The sequence below is a fragment of the Loxodonta africana genome, chromosome 15 (genome assembly GCF_030014295.1).
Source record: "Loxodonta africana isolate mLoxAfr1 chromosome 15, mLoxAfr1.hap2, whole genome shotgun sequence".
NCBI lineage: Eukaryota > Metazoa > Chordata > Mammalia > Proboscidea > Elephantidae > Loxodonta > Loxodonta africana.
Window position 1 is genome coordinate 36,033,296 of NC_087356.1, and position 23,982 is coordinate 36,057,277.

The following is a 23,982-nucleotide window of genomic DNA, read 5'->3' on the forward strand; positions in this document are numbered from 1 at the left end:
ATTTTTAATGCTCTTAGTGAATGAATGAGGAAAATGTCAGCAGATACATGTTTGATGTTTCTGTCTCCATCAAGCACAAACAGTAGATCTAGAAAGGGCAGGAGAAAGCAAAGTGTTACATATTTAAGGGTGGCTTCAAGACCTAACTCTGTATCCAAAGTTCTCCCCACTTGCTGGTTGATGCCTAAAATTTTCCTTTTCTGAAGAGCCTGAGTCCTTGAACTGTATCATGATTCAAAACTTCATGAAGAGGAATATGTTGTTCAATGAAAGATGAGAGCAGACCTTTAATCAGGGAGTGCCTATAATGTATTGAGCTACAGGGCATAGGTATACATATTTGTGTGTGTGTGTGTGCATGCACGAGTATGTGTATACATATGTGTATGTATTTCAAGTTGACATATGTTAATACATTTAATTCAGACTCCTCCATAAGTCATCTTTGTTTTGTATGTGATTAAAAAAAAAAACTAAACCCATTGTCGTCGAGTCGATTCCAACTCATAGCGAGACTATAGTTTAAAAAAAAAAAAATAGTAATAAGTATTGGGTAAATTAAGAAAATTATTTTCATGGACAATGAGAGTTAGAAAATAGTTTAGAAAAAAATACACTGGCAATTTTTTTTTCCTATTTCTTAATTGTGTGTTTTTTTGTTTGTTTGTTTGTTTGTTTACCTATAGCTTCGGAAAGCAGTGATGGATCACATATCCGATTCTTTCTTGGAAACCAACGTCCCTTTGTTAGTTCTCATTGAAGCTGCAAAGAGTGGGAATGAAAAGGAAGTGAAAGAATATGCCCAGGTTTTCCGTGAGCATGCCAATAAGCTGGTGGAGGTAAGTCTGGAGAGGACTGATGGCTAGAATTTATTGATTAGTCTAATTTCTACATATGGCCCTTGGAATTTTAATAGACAGTTATTCTACGGCTTTTCTTGGAGAAATAAAGTGGAGGAATCTTACCTTCCGATTACTCCAAACCTTGCAAAGGAAATAGGTTATCAATTATCTCTGCTTTCTCTATCACACAACTCTAAGCATGTTCTGGAAGTTTTTTGCTAACTTTCCTGAACAATCAGCACAGACAGAAACAGGAGAAGGAGAAGAAAAACACCAAATTAAAAAAAAAAAAAAAAGCAATATACAAGCATACCAGCTTTGATTAGAGGGACTAGAATTAAAACTGTTAAATGAAGATCTAGAATACTGCTCCCTTTTTTCCCTTGTCACCCACCTCTCCACCCCACCCACCTAAAATCTTGAGTAGCTGATCATACTGTGCACTTGTGAAAAACATCCCACCTTACCCAAAGAGATGTTTGGACTCAGGTGAAGGATCTTGGGGCGGTAGTAGGAGTGTAAGTTCGAGTTCATAACTATCTTATGAGTTAGAGAAATCTGTGGGAGTAGCTTTATAAGTGCAAAATTTTACCATGTAATCTTGAAAAAAAGATATTGCAAAGGTTAACAAAATAAAACGGATATGATAGCCAGGCTTCCTAAATCTGGGAAATGAAAACCAACATCTTGGTGAAGGTTGGATTGGCAATGTTGGGGTAAGGAGAAAATAGCAAAGTAAATCACGGAAATGTGTGTGTTAGAGAAAAAGCCCAGGGGAGGTAAGGATCCTGGCAATTCTAGGAATGGTTATCTGGGCCAGGTTAATACATTTGCAGGCTCTGAGAATATAAACAACAACAATAACGAAATGCTGATGCATCCTTAAAAAAAATGCATCCTTACATTAACTCAAAATAAAATTACTCAGAATGACAAAAGTAAGCTGAAATCAAAATGAAATTTTAAAAAATCTTCTTTTTTTTAATTCTGATAGCAAAATTAAATTCTGAATAAGTAAATCAAATGTGAACTTCTGTCCATTTTTCTTGAAGTAGGGTAATGGTGTAGTACTTCTATTTGTGTCCTAAATAACTGCTAAGTTTGTTCTTCACTTAATCCAGCATTGGTGGTGCCTCTGGGGCTGAAGACACCTAGTCAGCCACCCACCTAGAGGGAGACCCTAATGCTCTAAGACTCAGACTGAGCCATTACGTATAATAGAATTCAGAATGCTGAGTGTGCATGAGTCTTGCACACATTAATGGAATCCCTGGACTTCCTACCAAAACCTCAATGTCTCTAGGCAATACCAGCCCAGAGCTAAAAATAGGGTCATAAGACAGTCTTCCTAACTTGGTCCCCATCTAGGAGCAAGAACTCAATCACCATTCATGTTCCACCCATGTGTTCTGAGAGTTCATTTGGCTACTGAGCAACCCATAGCCCCTCCTAGGTTGACCTTGGAGGTCAAGGCCACTTCCATGTTTTAAGACCCCTGGTGTATTAAAAAGAGAAGAAGCAAAAGGTAGAGGATAAAGAGAGGAGGAAAAAAAATATGGTAATGTTTAATGAGTGCTATAAGAATTTTAAATATTCATATGTAATGAATTAATACTATTAAAATACAAATATACTGTCCCAGCTATGTAATCATGATATTCACAGGATAATTGCAGAATTTATAGAAAAAAAATGATAATAGTGTGTTGTAGGAATTGTGGTCCAAGAAAGGGATATCAGTTTATAGTTGTATGATAAACATCTCCTTTCAATTCTGTCAGTGTCTTTCTCTGTGTGTAGCTTCATTTAGAGATAATACTTGCACTTCAAACTTGAGGCCCCATGTAAATGTGAGGCCAGGGCGAAGTGGCCCTCCTGTCTATTCATCCTCCCTGGTCCTGTGATAATCCCTGGGCACATCTACCATCTCCCACATCATATCCTCAGTTACCACTGCTGGTATATTTATCCATTGTGGGTGTTCTTTGATCCTCAACTCGTGGCAGAAAAGAAAGCTCAAATCCATCAGAGCCCTACATTTGAGAAAACTACTGTTTTGCCTCTCTCAGTTATTCCCTTCAGTACCCTTGGGTGGTTAAATCTGCTTTAGAAGTGAAGAGCTCACTACAGCAAACAGCGTATTAGAATTTCTCCATATCCAGGAGATGTAGGAACTAGGGTAGGGGCTAGTGTTTTTTCTAGAGAGAAACTGGACTCTAAAGGATGTCTGTAGTTTATGTCCTTCAGACAGCTCTACATTGCTGATGCCCATATGTAAAAACAAACAAACAAACAAACAAACAAAACGGAGCCCTGTGCTGAGTTACTCTTTTTTTTTTTTTAACTTTTGAAAGTGTATATGTGAATTGAGCATTTTTTGGGGACTTAATTTCTGTGACTGTGATATGAGAGATTTTGATTTTATGTCCAAGACCTTGATAAAGTCAATTACTAATTCTAAATTTGACTGTTTTCTTTGGGATTTTTTATGTACACTGTAGTAGTGAAGGGGCCCTGGTGGCGCAGTGGCTAAGCATTGGCTGCTAACCAAAAGGTCAGCAGTTTGAATCCACCAGCCACTCCTTGGAAACCCTATGGGGTGGTTCTACTCTGTCCCACAGGTCACTATGCATCAGAATTGACTCAATGGCAGTGAGTGGGTAGTAGTGAAAGAAAACTCTTCAGTTCCATTGAGGTAAAATCCAAGAGATTTATTGAAGCTAAACGAGCATTGCAATAGGAGACCCTGAAGCCTCAGACTGAAGCTCATAGATCTCAAGGGAAAAATGCAAGTCACAAGTAATTATGGTACCGAGAGGGGAAATTAAAAATTATAGTATTCTCATTGGTTTGCAGTAATTAAGGTCAGTCAAAAGCAGGACAAAGTAAAGCATGATCTTTAACATTATTGATTTCATGAGTACATTGATTGGCTAGAAGACATAATTGAAAGACATGGTGTCAAGGGGGATTTCATGTTGGTTACAAAGCAATGGTATGATGAGTATTTTTCAGGAATGGTTTGTTAACAATTACTTTGTTCAGAGCATTAGGTCCAGAGAAGAGTGGAAACAAAAAAGTTTCCATGATACATTACCTTGCCCAGTGCATCAGACACCTAAGGAGGTTGAGTTTAAAGAATTTCCACGAGGTCTTCACATTCTTTAGCCTGACCACATGAAACTCATTTCCTTAATGAAAATGGGTTGGTTCCTAGACAAAGAAGGTAGAATCTAAGGGGAAAGGTTACAGAGCTGCTAGGCAGCAAATGTAAACCCTAGGGGAAAAATTATATTGAGCCTGTAGAGTTAGTTCAGTCACTTTACAGATTATATCCCTTATCAGTACAATAATGTTGTCTGTAAATCATGACAGTTGTATATATCTTCTTCTCCAATCCTAATACTTTGCCTTTTTCTTATATTATTGCATTGACTAGGACCTCCAACACAATGTTGTGATAATAAATATTTTTGTTATTTTCAGACCTCAGAGGGAGAATTTCAATATTTTACCATTAATTATTTTGTTTGCTTTAGGTCTCGTACATTTATTTTTATCAGATCTAAGATAATTCTCTTCATTTCTCATTTACTAGGAAAGTTTTTTTCTTAAACCATGAATAAATATAGAATTGTATCAAATGCTCTTTCTCCTAATTTTGAGACAATTATATATGATTTTGTCTCTTATTCTCCTTCAGAAGTGTATCAAAGTTGTTTTCCCTCTTAAAATGAGTTGGGAATTGTTTGTTCTACTTTTTAGAATTGAGTATGTAAGACAGACATTATTTTTTTAAATATTTGGGGTAATTCACTGATAAAGCAGTCTGAACCTGGGGATTTATTTAAGGAAGTTTTTTAAAATACAGGCTCAATTCTTTAACTTGAGACTATTTAAATTTCTATTTCTTTTTGGGCAAGCGTTCGTTAGTTGTCTTCTAGGAATTTGTTGTTTTCATTTGATTTTATAATTTATTGGTATAGAGTTGTTCACAATATCCTTTTATAATTTTTTAAATGCTGGTTTTGTATTACTCCTGATGTTGATGTTTTCTCTAAACTTCTTGGGTGCGTGAGAAGTTTATCAATTTAATAACCTTTTCTTAGAAACTAATTTCATAAATTTTCTTTAAGTTTTTCTGTTTTAATTATTTCTGCTCTTCATAATGTTTCTTTCTTCCACTTTCACCTGGCTTACTTACTATTCTTTGTCTAATTTTTTGAAATGGATAATCTCAACATTTTTAGCCTTTTTTTAATTTAGGAATATGTACATTTAAGGCCATAAATTTCTCTCTAAACTATGCTGAAATCTGGTATTTTCCACTGACCTAATTTTTAGTTCCGTCTGTGTCCAATATGCTTGAAACTCATCTATCGAGTTCTTTTTTCCAAATAATATAACATTGTTCATTCCTAGAATTTCTAGTTGGTATGTATGTGTATGTTGATAAACATGTATCATACATATGTATAGTTGATATAAATGTATATATGAGTATGTATATACATACACACACACACATATGGAGAAACACTGGTGGCATAGTGGTTAAGAGCTATGGCTGCTAACCAAAAGGTTGGCAGTTTGAATCTGCTAGGTGTTCCTTGAAAACCCTATGGGGGAGTTCTACTCTGTCCTGTAGGGTCACTATGAGTCGAAATTGACTCAACAGCAACAGGTTTGGTTTTGGTTTATATATATATATATACACACATATACATATATATAGTTATTGATTCCAGTTCCGTAGTAATATTCATTATCAGGTCATGTCCTTTTAAAAAATATATTAGTCACAGTTATTTTTTAAGATCCAAGTCTAATAACTCTAATATCTGGGTCAACTTTGTATCTGTGTTGTGGTTGCCCCATGAAGGGCAAGATCGATCCCCTCCCCACCCAAAATCAGTTTAGATGTTGAGACTGATGATGTCATACCTAATAGGGTATGAAAAGGTTCAGTACTCATATAATGGGGCTTTGTAGGCGAGAGCAGGGCAGGTATATAAGCCAGTCCACAAAGACTTAAGCAAAGAGAGAGGGACAAGTGCTTTTTATTGTGGCTAAGGGATGGAGCCAGGGTGATGATTTCCACATGAGAGATTGGGCATGGCTTGAAATTCCCTACCAGCACCAAAAAAAAAAAAAAAAAAGAACGAGAGCTTTCTTATTACTTTGTCCAGATGTGGGGCCAGAGGGAATAGGGGTAGGTTGGAGCTTGAAAGGTTTCAGTGATTAAACATCTAAAATGGAGTCATACTCTTTATTATGATTCACTTATAATTGGAATGTGCCAACTTTCATTTAACTAAATTTGAACTCCTGTAAGTAAGCTATTACAATGCTTTATGAGACTTTCAAAATGGAGCCAGACTCATTATTATACTGCTTGTTTTACTATTTGATTTTTCTCTTGGTTGTGTTTTCTGGAATGCCAGATAATTTTTAATGGAATGGCCAACATTAGTATTGAACAATGTGGAGGGTCTGTATAATGTTTTCTCTCTTCAGAGAGAATTCATCATATCCTCTGATGGACAGCAGAGAGGCAGGTAATCTTAACCAATCAAAGATCTAACTGACATGAGGCTAGTTTGTAGTCTTTCTAAGGTCTGGTCTGCCTTTCATTACCTCAGTCCTATGCAATAGAGGTGGCACCAACTGAGGATCAGGTGTGTAACTCTGTTCTTCACCTCATTTGTGATTCAAGAACTCCGATTGTAGTTTTCCCAATACCGTGTGAGACTGCTGAAAATTTTGCTTTGCTTTTTGGATGCTTTCTATTTATCTTCTGAAATATTAGCATGTGTAACTTAACCAACAATGGATTGGTAAGTGTTAGGCTCACTTCTTTGAACCTCTCTTCTCTATAGGATCTTATTCTTCCAAGTCCTTGCTGCCTTGGCAATTCTAATGTCCATTTTTTACCTTCTTAAGTTTCCAGCTCTCTGACGTTGCTGAAAACTCTAAGGGCTTCTTTTCCTCTTAGCAGCTACCTTCTAAGTGGCATTTACAACCTCTCTTATGACACTAAGAATTTTAAGTCTCTTAGGGGAAAAGTGGCATGCAGAGAGTTGGACATCTATCTGTGTTTGATTAGTCTAAGTTCTCCCCCATGTCTTCAAACAATTTGCTTTTTTATTCTGCATTACTAGTATCATAACTCTAAATGGAAATCTCTGAGAGCTGGTTTAGATAAATTTGTGGGATTTTCATTGTTGTCGTTGTTAATATTTCATTCTACAGAAATATTGGGATTCTATACTTCACATAAATGCATAAATATACTTCACATAAATGCATAAATTAATAAAAATAGGCCTGACTCAATTGAAATAGTGAATTTGGAGCCCTGACTGCTTCCTAAAATCTCCTCACTTAGTGCCCCCTTCCCCCAACCAAGACCAACCTCGGAATCCTTCTAGGACACATTTGTTCCTGATGGAGCTAAATTTCTAACTCTCCACTTATGTTAAATCACACAAGTATCATTTGAAAAATATTGAATGAAGAATGCATGAATAAATGCAGTCATGTATGAATCAATAATGATAGTTTCAGTTCTTCAACATTTTTTGACTATTGAGTTTAATTATAGTATATTCAGTTTCTCTTATATTTTTCGCTTTTTTTTTTTCCTATTTTGGTGTTTGAGGTTCACAGAAATTGATGCTATGAAATGAATGGAGGATATCATAATGCATTAGATAATTTTGGGGGCCTTAGAAAATCCTCAAAGAGGTTAGTCTTAGTATAAATAAAATATTGGTAACATGAATCCCAGGCCCCATTGCCATCGAGTTGATTCCAACTCATACTGAAATATGAACAGGAAAAACAAAATTTTACTTTTTAGAATTACCTTAACAAGTGGAATTTGGGGAATATTTCATCCCTCAGTGTTTGCAGCATTTAATAAAGAGTGGTTGAAGTACAACAGGATTTATAGGTTAAGAGAAATTAATCAACAATGTTGCTTTGCTGTTTATGTCAGCCACTAAAGAAGGGATCACTAGTAAAACCGAATAAAATAAACATTAGCAATTTTCCTGGTTTCCAGAGTTCAGCAACTCCATCAGCTGCTTTGAAGGTTAGCAACAGTATCGGGGCAGGGCCAACTCTGAGCACATTTTGAGTTGATAAGAAGAAACCTGTTTTACCTCATTTCCAAGTCTTTTGGAGAAATGGAATGACAATTGTGGTATTCAGTACCGAAGTAGTTGGTGGGGTAGGAATGAAGTGAATGTAAACTGAGTGCAAGATATACCTTTTGGCAAGGAAAATAAAGGCTAATCTTGAAAATGAGTTGCAAAACTAATAACAGTTTTCAGAACTTCTAAACTTGTTTTACTCCTTCCATTGCAATACTACCCAGTCAATCCACCTACTCTTCCTTCTTCTCCTCCATCTCTACCACAACCACCCCACTGAAAGCTACATATCCCATTGTCTGGGGATTGCAGGGGCCTCCCATCAAGCCTGTCTATCTGCCTGGCCCTCTTCTAGTCCTGCACAGAGCAGCCAGAATGAACTTCTAAAAATACAGATCAGATCCTGCATGAGACCATTCAGAGACTTTCTATTGTTCTCAGGTTAAAGACCAACATTTTTGAGAAGCCTTCAAGGCCAGCATCATCTGGGCCCCTTTCAGTCTCCAGGCTCACCTACCTGTCCTTGCCTCCTTTCTCCAAGATATCAGCCACAGAGTTCATCTTTCCTTTGTTGAATGTGCCATGCTCCCTCCCACCCTAGGCCTAAACTTTTGTTGTCCCTTTCCTGATACATTCCCTACTCTATCCCTTCATCTCATTTCTAATCATTGTTCTACCTTGAGCTCAAACATCCATCCCCAACCAGGGCCAGGTCCCTGTGTCTTTTGTTCTCCTGGCACCTTATTTCCTTTTGGTTTGAGTGCATACAGTTGTAGAGCTACATGCTACTCCCACTGCTAGATTAGACAGGAATCATGTCTGATTAATTTCTAACTACACCTCAGGACCTAGTCCAGTGGCAAGCGTATAACAGGTATTCCATAAAAAGATGTTGCCTAAAGAATGAATAAAATAATAAATGCAGCCAGAGGTGCTGATTACGTTTTGGCCCAGAAGTAATATTTTTAATAAGACAACTATAGGACCTGAAATAGTCACCTCAGGCTATCAGCAGAAAGAAGGCACTATACCTACTTAATCCCCTAATTTACTTCTAAGGAGGAATTTAGAATCTGGGAAGGACTAATGTGGAGAAAGAACTCTCATTTTTGCTGACTAGAAAGGCTTTGTGGACTGACGCTCAAGACTCCTTGAGAAGTTGAACCGACTCACTCAGGAGACACTTGAGGTAATGCCCATAACTCCGCTGCCATTCCTTCTTCACTGTCCATCTCGCAAGCACACTTCTGTTCTTATCTTCGGTTAGGGCAGATGGGAGAGAGGTGCTGGTTTAATCTGACAAAGCAAAGCTCAGCATTGAGGCCATGGCAGTGAAGAGTTCAACATGGAATTTTGATTTTCTGATTCATCCTCTTGACTTAGTTACACCTGATAGCAGAGACACGTGTGTGGTAAAAGAGCTGTATCTGTTAGAAAATACAAGGTTTGAAAGTCGAGGACAAATCCTAGTATTCAGAATCACTAATTTGATTGTCGGTAAAGCACCAGAGCACTGTGGTTTTAGCCTTGCGTTGCTTTTGTCAGTTAATCCCTCCACTTCCATGGAAGAGTCATTCACCACAAATATTTGCTAAGTAGCTACCACATGCTGACACTGTTCCAGTTGCTGGCAATATAACCCTGAACAAAAGAGACGAACTTCCTTCCTCATGGGCTTGCATTCTGGTGGGGAAGACAGGTTAAGAGGGAGATAAATATATAATATGTCTGATGGGACTGTGTGCTATAGAGGAAAATAAAACAGTCGAGGGGTGGAGAATGATGGAGGAGGGCATGTGTGATCAGAAAAGGCAATTCTCCTAAGATGACTGTTAAGCAGACCTGAAAGAAGTGGACAGACATTTCAAACTGTGGGACAGCAAGGGTAAAAGCCCCAAGGCAGGAGTGTGCTTGGCATGTCTGATAAAGAATAAAGAGGCCAGCGTGATTGGAGCTGAGCGAGCAACAGGGAGAACTGCAGGGATGAGATTGAGGGCTGCTGTAAGGATTTTGTATTTTACTCAGATATTTGAATTCATTAGAGGTTTTCGAGTAAAGGCATGCCATTATCTGACTTCCATTTTTAAAGGATAATTCTGCTACTATATGAAGAATATGCCTTCTACCCCCAGTATCCCAGTGCCATCAAGTCAAATATGCCTTAGAGGGACAAAAGTAGAAACAAAGACTAAAGAAAAGAATGTTAGAACAGTCCAGCAAAGGATGATACTATGACCAGAAAGTAGTGGAAGAGGGGGGGAAATGATTAGATTTTGGTTCTGTTTCCAAGGTTGAGCAGATATGTGGGATGTTACGATGCGAGGAAGAGCGGAGTCTGGGATGACTCCAGGTTTTGCCATGCTGCCTCAGTGGAAATGGCTGGAACTTTTTCAAACAGCCTGCACTCCCAAACTGTTGGTTGATTGCCTTCTGGCTGTGGCTATTTGATAGGTGTGATCTTGAAAACCCTACACAAATGTCTTGGGCTGAAATAAATATAGTTTTTGTAAATTTCAGGGTCTTGATTCAAACTATGAACCTAGAAGAAAATCAGCATCAAAAACTAGATTGATGGACTGGTCCTCCGTGTTTTTTTCAAGTTCAGACTGAACATTCTCATCCCCTTTTTTCTCAATGCTGACTCCCTCTCCCAACTTATTTGATGTATTTGAGCTGGGACTGAATTAGAGGAGCTTCTTAAATAATTGAGCATAACAAACCAACAAATCATAATATTATATGAAGAACTGTTTTGTTCAATTCAAGCACACGTTAAATTTACAGTGGATTTTCTTTTGTCACTTAAAATGTGTATATGACAATATCACTCCCCCAGAAAGTCCCTAATTCCTAAAAAATCCTAAACTCTAAAAAAAAAAAACCTACAATTTTTAAAATAATTTTTCCCATAATATGTAATAAAGTATTACAGAAAAAGTCAGGAGTTCACCTTAGACTCTTAATAATTGTATAAATATAGAACTCTGTTTCTTTATAAACTTTTTATTACCTTATTTAATACTTTTGACAATCATATGAGGTAGCTGCTATTTTTACTTCATTTCGTAGAGGAGAAAACTGAAATTTCAAGAAGTTAAATAACTTGCTGTCTTAGTTATCTAGCGCTGCTATAACAGAAATACCATAAGTGGATGGTTTTAACAGAGATTTATTTCCTCTGTTTAGGATGCTGGAAGTCCGAATTCAGGGCACCGGCTCTAGGGGGAGGCTCTCTCCCTCTATTGGCTCTCAAGGAAGTTCCTTGTCTCTGAGCTTCTGCTCCTAGGTAACCTTCATGTGGGTTGGCATCTCTCTTCTCCCAACTCTCTTCTCTTGCTTGTTTGTTCAATCTCTTTTACATATCAAAAGAGATTGAATTAAGACACACCCTACACTAATCCTGTCTCATTAACATAAAAAAGACAATCCATTCCTCAATGGGATTATAACAACAGGCATAGAGGTTAGGAATTACAATACATATTTTAAAACCCAGAAACCGGGGAACACAATTCAATTCATAACATTTGCCAATGACACACAGCTAGAAGGAGGCAGAATTCACAAATTTATGTATGAGCCCAGGTCTCCCAGACTCCAGAAACTGCTCTGATAGCCACTGTACCACACTGACCTCAGGCAATGACTTGTCCAGGGCTCATGCTCACATGTGTGTATGTGTGTATGTGTACATGCGTGTAGCCTAAAATCCAATCATTCATGTATTAATGTATGTACAGTGCCTGGTCCCAAAAGAATTGTTCAAAAATGTTAGCTGCTGCTGTCACTGCTATTATACAGGTATTAACATCCATATCTCTTAAATCACACTTCAGAGAATAGCGGTATTTCACTGCACACATCCTGGAAAGTAGCAGGCATTTCTGCCAAAGAATTTCTGCAAACCCAGTAGAGTATGTCATCCAAGCTGCTTTTACATACTGTTACTTGGCAGTAGGAGTCCCTAGGTGCAGCAAATGGTTAAGCACTTCATTGCTAGTCAAAGGTTGGCAGTTCAAATCCATCCAGAGGCACTTTGGAAGAAAGGCCTGGTGATCTACTTCAGAAAAATCAGCCATTGAAAACCCTGTGGAGCACAGTTCTACTCTAACACACATGGGGTCCTCATGAGTAGAAAATAACTCAAAGGCACCTGGCTAATTGGGCAGTAAGCTAAGCTCACTCACCGGGTTCTCTAGTCTTCACTTGCACAGCCTGCCTGATTCAAATCTGTTGGAATTACTAATTCTAAATGCCATGGACTTTCAGGTTGCTTGCAAATAGTAGAATCCAAGAATTTTTAAGATTTTCATTTCAAAAGCTTGTTGCAGTGCTCAAATTCACTTTGCACACAAGGTAAATGCTTCCGACTTATACTTCAATGTTTACGGTGAATGTAGTTAAGATCAAAGCAAAGGGAGGGACTTCTTTTAAATGTAAGAAGAATGGGCTATCAGTTTCCATGAAAACTTGGTTTGCTGGCCTCTGGATAAAAAACTTACCCCGCCACAACCTAACCCCCAAATTATGTGCCCCAATAGGTGAATTAAGTAGCCTCTAAGGAATCCTCATGGCACAATGGTTAAATCGTCCCACTGCTAACTGAAAGGTCAACAGTTCAAATCCACCAGCTGCTCCTCAGGAGAAAGGTGTGGCAGTCTGCTTCTGTAGATTCACAGCCTTGGAAACCCTATGGGGCATTCTACTCTGTCCTGTAAGGTTGCTCTGAGTCAGAATCGACTCGTAGGCAATTTTTTTTTTTTTAAGGAAGAAATATCCAGAGAAGAGAGGGCTATTAACTATGTTGCCCATATCTAGGGAGAAAGGTAAAGATAATCAATGTATAGCTCATTCCTTATGCTAGACATGAATGGATTAGCAATAAGCAAGGTACACATGGGCCTAGTTGTACTTACTTAGATGTGGTGAAAAACAGATGAAAATGTGCACTACAGGTTAATAAGTAAGCACAATTAAGCCTGTGCATACCTTGCTTACTGTAAGCCTGTTCAAACCATGCTAACTGGCTAATCTGTCCCTGATGCTAGGTATTATGGTAGTTATGTTTCACACAGGATTTCCTGGGTGGAACAAATGGTTAGGTGCTGGAGTACTAGCTACAAGTTTGGCAGTCCAAACACACCCAGAGGCACATCGGAAGATAGGTCTGGTGATCTGCTTCTGAAGGGTCACACCCTTACAAAGACTATGGAACGGTTCTACCCTGCACATCATGGGGTCTCTATTAGTCCACATTGACTTACCTTGCTCGCCACTAACAACAGCTTCCACACAGTATCCCTTTTAATCTTCTTAACTAAATGCTTTAACCATCAATATCACAGTTTTTCAGATTAGGAAAATAAAAGTAGCCTGATCAAAGTTGCCAACTGATGGCTGAGTGGCAGAGCCTGAATTCAGCCCTGGGGTCCATGTTCTTTCTGCTACTGCATGTGTTCTACCTACTTCTCTTCCCCTCCCTCCTTCTCCCCCCCTCTGAAGATATAGATTGATATAGATAAGCATTGGCCTTATACATATTTTACCAGCTTGTCCTCAGGACAATAGGATCCTAAACTAGCACAACACTCTTTTGGTCTGCTTTCCAAAGTTGAGCAAGAGTAGTGTGATTAGATTAGATTAGAATGATTCTATAGAACATGGGGCCTGGGCTATAACTGTGGTGCACCAGAGTAGGCATTAAAGGTTACATTCCATATTGCTTCTGTAGATTGGTAAGAAATATTTGGTCTTTTGTACTAATTTGTTGGTGTTACTCTTTCACCATCTACGTACGGAGTGAATGAATGTCCTCTGTACGTACCTATGTGTTTCTTCTCTTGTATTTTGTGTATATACTTTAGTCCTTATAAGTCCAGCTAACTCAGAGGATCTGCCATGTGGCATAACCTTATGTTGTTAAGGTCAGGCCCTTTCAATGCAAAAATTAAAAACCGAGCCCCATTAAAAATAACATGGTTCATTTAAAAGCAGGACAATTTTTAATCACCCAGGAAATAACTCCTAGATTCTTGTGTGCTCAGTCTTTGTGAGCTCTAAGGGCTTTTATATCACAAAGTGTCCTAGCCGGCCTGAAGCCATAGTTTGAGAAGGATGGTACGTTGGGACATTGCTCTTTTGAACTAAAAACAAGTTTTCGGATTACCTTGACTCCATTAGCTTCAGAAGGAGGTGGAGTTCAGCTTCCCAAAGCCCTGTGGCCAGCCCGAGGCTTGGTGGCTAGGGCTTTAGCCCTTTACCTTAACAAACCACACTGGGTCCTTTGGACCCAATGACTGGGATTTCTTTGACTTGTAATGATCTACTCCTGTGGCTGTATGACTGAACAAATCACTTTAATCTTCTGGTCCTCAGAATTTGCATATGACACGTCGTTGTTTAGATCCCTCCCATCTCTGACATTCTATAATTCTAAAGACCCTTCCTGATCTCAGATTCTAAAAAAAGAAGGAAATACCCAAATATTTGTCACATTGTAGGATACATTTGGAGTTGAACTTGGAGTTTGTGGGCTTTAAGGAGATCACGCCAGTATAAAGATTTCCTGGTTTCCTCATGCCTCAGTTGAACCCAGACTAAAGCTTGGGGTACAGTTGGTGCCTGAGCTGTTCCAGACCGTACGTAAAGCGACCAACAATATGCTTCCCATCATTCCTCACCATACTCCCATGGCTTTGGTCTGTGACGGACCAAACGTCTGAAACTCTTGTTGGGATGGCTCATGTTGGGAGACCAAGAGTGATAGAGGTCAATGCCTGCCACAAAGAAAAATCTACATATTAGCTAAATAATATTGTTATTTACTGAGATCATTTGTTTATATGAAATATGAATTAAGACCTTTTTTTTTCTTTTTCCTCATTTTCTCCAGGCCCATTAGTGCCTGCTGGTGAAAGCCAGTATGTGTGAATGGCTGCAGTGCCAAAGGGTGGCAGGTGCATGCCATTCTTTAGCAGGCCCAACTCCAATCTCCCCTGAAGCATTACCTGTTCTTCAGAGCCACTCCAATATGTGTGAGTGTGTGGGTATGTGTTTTAGACACATACATGTATTTTTTGGTCTGAGAATAGATATTTTCTTAATCAGATATAAAATACAATATGAGCATCTTTAGCAAAAAAAAAAAAAAAAGATAGATATTTTATTTGACCTTTAATGTAAAATCTAAGTAAAAACTGTTAGTAATAATGCACCTTCCAGAAATTCCCCCACTGCCACTTCCAACCAGATTGCTGCCCTGACTGCTCCTATTTAGACATTCTGGGGCTGCAGTAGAGTGTGAATTTCACACATCCAAGGTGCCTGGGAATTCAGTCAATATTTTCACATGATGCCAGTTGCCACCAAAATAGAGTTACTTACTTAGACTGACAAGTTATTTTTCATGCTAAAACATTTAATCTTTCCTAAATGTTTTCTTTGAAGGTAGAAAGAACAAACATACCTTTCGATTTCTCTAGGTCATTACCCCCTTACCAGCTTTATGCAGACAGACCCAAGATTTTGGACCCATCTTCTTCCCTCATTCACATATAGCTTTTTTTTTTTTCTTTTTTAATGATTCTAAATTTTTTAAAAAAGGTTAGTGCATAACCTGATTTTAAAACACAAGATGTTTTGCTGGTGAAACCTGTGAGTATGGACAGAAATATACATCAGGCTGCCAGGACTAGGAAAGGAGCTACAGATTGTTTGTAAAATGTCACCACCATGTCTACACGGAAACTGAAGACCTGGAGGTTGTTAACAGCAACAGGGCCATAGCCTTTCCTATGGATGGGTAGCTTTGCAAACTAAAAATAGTCAGTGCTCTGACCTATCCCAGTGCAGCACTTAGCCAAAGAGCTGTTTTAGGCCCCATAATCAAGTATCTGAAAAAGTCAAGTCTTTTCAAGTAAGTGCCTTCAAGTATCTCTGTCACACAGAGCTTTAAAAAGAAAAAAAAAAAATTTTTGCAATTTGCATCCAGATTGGTACTCTTTTTATGGGCCTATTCTGTAAACATGACACCAAGCAGGTTTGTACCCAGGAGAGGGTCTCTAATATCTTAGTTTCACACCCACCTGAGAAAGAGGCTCAGGTGGGTTCCATACAGCCCCCTGGAGGGTGAGTTACCCCCACCCAGCTAGAGTCCAGAGCTGAGAAAGCCAGAGCCAAACTCTCCTATCACAGGACAGGTGGGGATTAAGGACAGGTTGTATTCTTGAGGAGGAAACTGGAAGTACAGTCCTGAACAGGAAGGAATAGGGCAGGAGGTAGGATTCGGGTCATCATATATGGGAAGAAAGTGGGAAGAGGAGGCGGGGAATGCCGGGGATCTGGTCTCCTCTGCAGAAGCACTACGCGATGTTACTCCAACTCTTAAGTTCTTTCTGCTTCTCTGTCCTCGAATTTTGCTTTGATAATCATTTAACAGCCCTGGTAGCACAGTGGAGCTCTGGTGGAATGGTGGTTAAGAGTTTGGCTGCTAACCAAGACAAATGTTTGAATCCACCAGCTTCTCCTTAGAAACTCTATGGCACAGTTCTACTCTGTCCCATAGGTCACTAGGAGTCAGAACTGACTCGACAGCAATAGGTTTTTTAATGGGGTTTATGGTGACACAGTGGTTAAAGTGCTCAGCTGCTAACTGAAAAGTTCCTAGTTCAATCACAAGCCACTCTGGGGGAGAAAGATGTGGCAGTCTGCATCCCTAAAGATTTACAGCCATGGCATAATAAAATCTATTAAGAAAACATTCTGCATCCCACTTTGGATAGTAGCTTCTGGGGTCTTAAATGCTAGCAAGTGGCCATCTAAGAAGGATCAATGGGACTCAACCCACCTTGAGCAAAGAAGAATGAAGAACACCAAAGACCCAATGTAATTATGAGCCCAAAAGACCAAAAGGACCACATAAACCAGAGACTACATCAGCCTGAGACCAGAAGAATTAGCTGGTGCCTGGCTACAACCAATGACTGCCCTGACAGGGAACACAACAGAGAACCCCTGAAGGAGCAGGAGAGTTGTGGGATGCAGACCCCAAATTCTCATAAAAAGACCAGACTTAATGGTCTGACTGAGACTAGAAGGACCGTGGAGGTCGTGGTCCCCAGACCTTCTGTTAGTCCAAGACAGGAACCATTCTCAAAGCCAACTCTTCAGACAGGGATTGGACTGGACTATGGGATAGAAAATGATACTGGTGAAGAATGAGCTTCTTGGATCAAGTAGACACCTGAGACTATGTTGGCATCTCCTGTCTGGAGGGGAGATGAGAGGGCAGAGGAGGTCAGAAGCAGGCCGAAAGACACGAAAATAGAGAGTGGAGGGAAGGAGTGGGCTCTCTCATTAGGGGGAGACCAATTAGGAGTATCTAGCAAAGTGTATATAAATTTTTGTATGAGAGACTGACCTGATTTGTAAACTTTCACTTAAAGCACAATAAAAGTTAAAAAAATAAAAATAAAAAGATTTACAGCCTTGGAAACCCTACGGAGCAGTTATACTCTTTCCTACAGTGTCACTATGAGTTGGAATCAATTCAACGGCAGTGGGTTTGCTTTTTGGTTTTTTATTGACTTTACAACCTCCATCTGACCTCTGTGATTTCTCCCTATGGTCTTCTTATCACCAGGAACCTTTCGAATGGGAATTCAATCTGTTTGTAGGTTTCTGCAAATACTGGTTATATTGTTACCCATTATTTCACATGATCGTTTTTTGGGGGAAAACAATCTAATATCCAAGGAATTCTCTTTGTTTGATTTTTGCCTAGAATTTTGAGGGTAACAATTGCTTTACTCAAAATGAAAACAATACTATCCTTGTCCCTATTGCTTAGCTAGAGTTTTTGAAGACCAACTTTTGCTCAAATACCATCAATAAATGGCTGCCTAAGAATTCTGAATAGTTTCTCATGGTCAAAACACATTAGTGACATTTGTACAAGTGATTTCCTTGCCCTGAAGAGTTCAAGTATAAATCCACAAAGAGAGCACTGAAATTAACATTTCTTCAGCCTATCTTGAAGAACCTCAGTATGAAATGATGATTTCCAATACAAGTTTCACTGGCAGGAAGAAGGAAGTTAAGCCAGGTTTTCAGTTCCATTTTCAAAGGAATGAACTCTTTGTTTTGGCCAAAAAAAATTTGCAATTTTGCAGAAACTGACCACATTAGTAGTGGTTATGGTGATTCCCTTTAAGTCTCACTTGTGATTGCTTATCACACCGGAAGAAATGGTGTGCTATCATGCTTTTAAAGGAGCTGATCTCCTCTACTTTGAATGAAGTTTTGTACATGGGTAGAGATTATGGACAACAAACTCTTTAATGAAGAAAACAGGATTACTCTACAAGAGGATTTCTCAATCTTGGCACAACTGACAATTGTGGGGGATAATTTTGTGTGTGTGTGTGTGACCAGCTGTCCCATGTATTGTAAGGTATTTAACAGCATCCCTGGGCTCTACTCATTAGTTATGACAAAAAAAAAAAAAAAAAAGGTTCAGACATTGTGAAAGGTCCCCTTGGGGGCAAAATCATCCATGGTTGAGAACCACAGCTCTACAATCATTAAATAAAATTTATATGTATAACATTTAAATCACGTATGCTCTGTGCTCCATACCTACATTAGTTAATTTGCAGCATGTGTTATTTTACCTGAATAAAGCATCCAGTTAATGGAAGAAATAGGTAAAGGTCTCCTTCTCAATTGAAATTGCCTCAGAAGTTACTATTACTCGAAACCCTCATCAGTTTGTCTTCCCGTATGTGATTTGATGAAAGCCTCTTATCCAAAAATGATTTGCCTGTGTCCTCCAGTGTTGCCTAAATAATCTCACTATTTAAAGAAAACCAGCACTGAAGAATGTCATAGTATTCAGAAACTGCTTCCAGGAAAGGAGACATTTAACTGTTGTTCAAATAGGATTCTCTCATTGATTTCCCTTAAATTGGGCAGCTGGCTAAAAATACAGCTCTGATGAAAGAGGACAGTAACAGATATTATAGGAGGAGGCAGGTGGTGTCTTAGGGTTTTCCTGGGAAACAGAACCAATGAGATTATATAGCTATATACCAAAAAACCCACCACTGTTAAGTCTATTCTGACTCATAGCTACCCCCATAGGTTTACGAGGCTGTAAATCTGTACAGAAGCAGACTGCCACATCTTTCTCCTGCAGAGCTGCAGCCTTTTGGTTGGCAGTAGAGTGCTTTAAATATATATACATAGAGAGAGAGAGACAGAGAAACAGAGACAGAGAAAGAGAGAGAGTTGTTGTTAGCTAATGTCAAGTCGGCCCCCAACTCACGGTGACCCCATGCACAATGGAATACAACACTGCCTGGCCCTGTGTCATCCCCATGATTGCTTGGGGATCAGACCATCGTGATCCATAGAGTTTTCATTGGCTGATATTCCAATGTAGCTCACCAGGCCTTTCCCCCTAGTCCATTTTAGTCTGGAAGTTCCAAAGAACCCTTTTCATCATCAAAGCAACATGCAGTCCTCCACTGGCAGATGTGTGGTGGCGGTGTATTAGGTGCACAGGCTAGGAATTGAACCTGGGTCTCCTGCAAGGAAGGTGAAAACTCTACGACTAAACTACTACTGCCTCATATATGTATGTGTGTGTGTGTGTGTGTGTGTGTGTGTGTGTGCATACACAGAGAGAAAGAGAGATTTTAAAGAAACTGGCTCACTTGACTGTGAGGCTGGAAGGTCCAAAATCCATAGGTCAGGCAATAGGCTGGAGACTGTGGCTGTCTTGTGTCCAAAATCAGTAGGCCAGGTCAGGGCTAGAAATTCTGGCAGAATGTCCGTTTACAGACTTGAGGCAAAATTCTTTCCCTAGAGAAACCTTAGGTTTTGCTGTTAAGGACTTCAACTGATTAGATGATACCTACTAACATATGGAGGTTAATCTTCTTTACTTAAAGCCAACTGAATTAAATGTTGTTATTGCTGTTACTGTTAGCTGGCTCCGCCTCGTGTTGACCTGTGTGTAATAAAAGGAAACATTGCCAGGCTCAGCGCCATCTTCATGATCACTGGCATGTGAGTTCATTGTTGTGGCTATTTAAATGTTAACCACATAGCAACATCTAGAGTTGTATTTGACCAATTAACTGGGCACCATAGTCTAGCCAAGTTAACACAAAAAATTAACCAACATCGTATGTAATAAGCTTGGGAGAAGGTGTGCACAAAAACCAGACTAGACGGTGATAAAGGGCAACCACACTCTTTACTTAAGGTCAACTGGCGCATGGAGCTTAATCTTCTTTAAGGTCAACTGATTTAAATGATCATTTAATAACTGATCCTGAACCACACTGGTGATGTGAATTTAAACGACATTCACATCACCAGTGTGGTTCAGGATCAGTTCTTAAAGCAGACCACAGTGCAGGTGTATCATATGCTCAATAACTGTTCATTAATTGAGAGTTAAATTTGATTTGGAACTCCCTGGATTGGCCTGGTTTCAATCTACTTTTGTAGTCTTAATTTCTATCAATCAATCTCTTAAAAAATAAAACAAAAAGCACTTTTTGTGTGATTGGTAGCTTTATTACTGTCTTGACATATTTCAAACTTGCTACTTCTCGGTCTTGACCCCTGCCATTCTCTCAGCCAGGAACTGTTTTCCCATTTTTATCCCTAGTGGCTTCCTTCTTTATTTGTTAAGGGAAAAAAAAGAAAGAAAAAAATGCATGTTTTTTTTTTTCCCCCAAGAAGTTACAGGGAAATTGGTGCTGTGGAGCTAGTAAATAAGCCATCTCAGGTGAGGACAGTACAAAATGGCAGGAAGAGTACTTTGATTCCTAGGGTTATGGTCATGAGCTCTCTGGCCTTGGTTGTTTGGCTCCCTGCCTGGGAAATGTGAACAGACGGGTGCAGATGACTGTGTTCCAATATATCAAAGGGTAGACACCACTCCCCAGGATGCTAGGAAACTGTTGTTAGTTGCTGTTGTGTTGGTCCCAACTCATGGTGACCCCAAGTACAACAGAATGAAACGTTTCCTGGTCCTGAACTATCTTCACAATCATTCACATGCTGGAATCCTTTGTTGTGGCCACTGGGCATTTTGAGTGCCTTCTAACCTAGGGGAAACCCTGGTGGCGTAGTGGTTAAGTGCTACAGCTGCGAACCAATGGGTCGGCCATTCAAATCTGCCAGGCGCTCCTTGGAAACTCTATAGGGCAGTTCTACTCTGTCCTATAGGGTAGCTATGAGTCAGAATTGATTTGACGGCACTGGGTTTTGGGTTCTAACCTAGGGGTTCATCTTACAGCACTATATTAGACAATGTCCTATTGTGATCCATAGGGTTTTCCTTAGCTAATTCTCAGATGTAGATTGCCAGGCCTTTATTTCTAGACTGTCTTAGTCTGAAAGCTCCCCTGAAACCTGTTCATTATGGATGACCTTGCTGGAATTTAAAATACCAGTGGCATAGCTTCCAGCATCATAGTAACACTCAAGGCACCACGGTACAACAAACTGACAGATGGATCATGGAGATACTGATTACAGGAGACATATGGCCTCAGTGCTCAGTGTGTCAAAGTCTGGCCTGTGGATCAGTAGCACTGGCCTTACCTGGGACCTGATTGGAAATGCAGAATCTTAGCCCTCAGATGGGACTTAGAAAATCAATCTGCATTTATTCAAATCTTACAGCCTTATATCAGATAATGTCCCGTTGTGATCCACAGGGTTTTCATGGGCTAACTTATTAAAATCTTATTAAAGATTGTATAACATTCAAGTTTGTGAAGCAGTGGCATAGGAGACATTTTCCAAAGTGGGTTCTCTTGAGATGATCAAAAAAAAAAGGATCAAACACATACATGGGTGTTCCTTATACTATAGCCACCTTTTGGAGACCCATAATGCACATTGACACTGAGAAATACTTTGGGAAAAACCCAGATTATAACATCAGGCCTTGGGGGCAATGTGATTGGGTGTAGGTTGAAGAACACTTGAATTCTAGACATGTTATAATTAAGATTTGGTTAGGAAAACAACCAAAGGGCTGACATGATGAAAGTAATGTTTTGAGTGATTTTCTTAGATCAACTTTATTATTGTTTAACACTGAAATATGGATAAATTTTCAAAAGTCATGGTGGTCTGCTGCTAAATACTTTTAGCCTTCAAATCACCCTGTCAAAAGCAATCTAGACAAGCGTAATTATCACCAAGTCAATGCACGGTTACAAGTTCAATTATTTATTTAGTTGCTGTCTTAGACTGGGTTCTCCAGAGACAAAACCAGTGAAGTATGTATATATAAATATGTGTGTGTATATATATATATATACACACACACAGAGAAAAAGAGATTTATCTCAAGGAAACAGCTCATGTGGTTGTAGAAGCTGGCAAGTCTCAAGTCTGTGGGTCAGGCATCAGGCTGGAGGCTTCTCCTGACTCACATAACTGCAGGGGCTAACAAACCCAAGATTCGCAGGTCAGACAGCCAGCTGCTGGCTCATGGGCTGTGGAGACTGACGAATCCAAGATCAGCAAGTAAGGCAGCATGCTGCTGGCTCACAAGCTACGGAGGCCAACAAATCCCAAGATCGGCAGGCAGTATGACAGGCCTCTGGCTCAAGTCCCAAGAACTGGAGGTCAGATGATGATGAGCCAGATGCCGGATCCAGAGTGAGCAAAAGCTAGTGAACTTTGCCAGAACATTCATATATATTGGATGCAGGTCAAACCCCTGAGGAAACTCCCCTTACAACTGATTGGCTGATGATATTAGATCACATCCTGGAGGTGATTACATTATATTGTAAAATGGAGTTTAACTGCATCATTACTTAATTGCCAAACCACTGAGAATCATGGCCCAGCCAAGTTGACACACCTTAATCATCATAGTTGCCAATTATTATTAGTTCCCACACCCCCCGGCGTTTGTTCTGAATATATTTGATAAAATGTGGACTCTTTTAAAGTATAGATCCTAACTGGCTTTCTTTTTGGAGATAAAGAAGGTGGAAATATTCACTTTCGTGTGTCTATTTTCAAGGTCTTACATTTTAATTTTTAACCCTTGGTTATGCCAATAACTATATACCTCAGAAATGAAGTTATGGTGGTTTAGGTCATCATTAATTATGTTTTTCTGACAGAGGTGTTTACTCCTTTTTTAAAAAATCCTCGACCTTTCCAAATATACTCATAGAGCAAACCTGACTGCCTCAAGAAGTTCCTCAAAATCTTAAGGCTGTTTCAGGCTGGAGTAGTCAGTCATGATCTAGTTAATGATAGATCCTGTTTTATCAGTTCCTCTAGACACTGGAAGCAGAGTTATGTGAGTTTTTCACTCCGCTATGATTTATTCACCAAAGCCTGTATTTCTGCTTCCAGCTTTCATCACTAGTTTCTATCCCATGAAGCCACTGTGGTTTTTTCTATTACACATTTCTTATTCATTCATGTCAACTTACTTTACTTGCAACCATAAAGACCTCTTCTGAAGGTGTGCCCCAAATACTGAAAAACCATGGAAGATCTTGTTTGCTGAAAGAACTCAGAGAGGGACAAAGGGTAGGTGTTACACTGACCACATCTTTCCACGCTCTTGTCTGGGAAATATTGTTTTCTGGCTAGAACAACTGCCATTCCCTGATTTGGCCTGTTGCCACTGCTATTTGAGGAATATGTGTCTTTAAATTCCCTTCTTCTTTTTGATAATATTCACTGAAAATCATATGAGTAAATATGATGGGAATGAGAAGCAAAGACAATAACAATATTGAATATATCATGTAATCATGAGCTGGACTTTCTCAAATCTAAATAACTCCTTGACTATTTTAGTGCCCTTTGGACGCTGCATCAGTTGCAACCAGGGTATCTTATAATATGCAATGATTTACTCGATCAATGAAGACAGCCAGGAAAAAAAAAAAAAATCACCAATTTATTTTTCATTTCCACTGCTG

At 39.2% G+C, this 23,982-nt stretch overlaps 1 protein-coding gene across 6 annotated transcripts in view; it reads left to right on the forward strand.

Moving 5' to 3' along the window:
• CTNNA2 (catenin alpha 2) overlaps positions 1-23,982 on the forward strand; it is a 1,142,650-nt gene that overhangs the window by 848,997 nt on the left and 269,671 nt on the right. For all 6 annotated transcript variants that reach the window (XM_023552816.2, XM_010593677.2, XM_003413708.3 and 3 more), the window contains one exon: positions 687-839. In XM_023552816.2, coding sequence (XP_023408584.1) covers positions 687-839 — 153 coding nt within the window. The remainder of the gene's footprint in view (positions 1-686; positions 840-23,982) is intronic.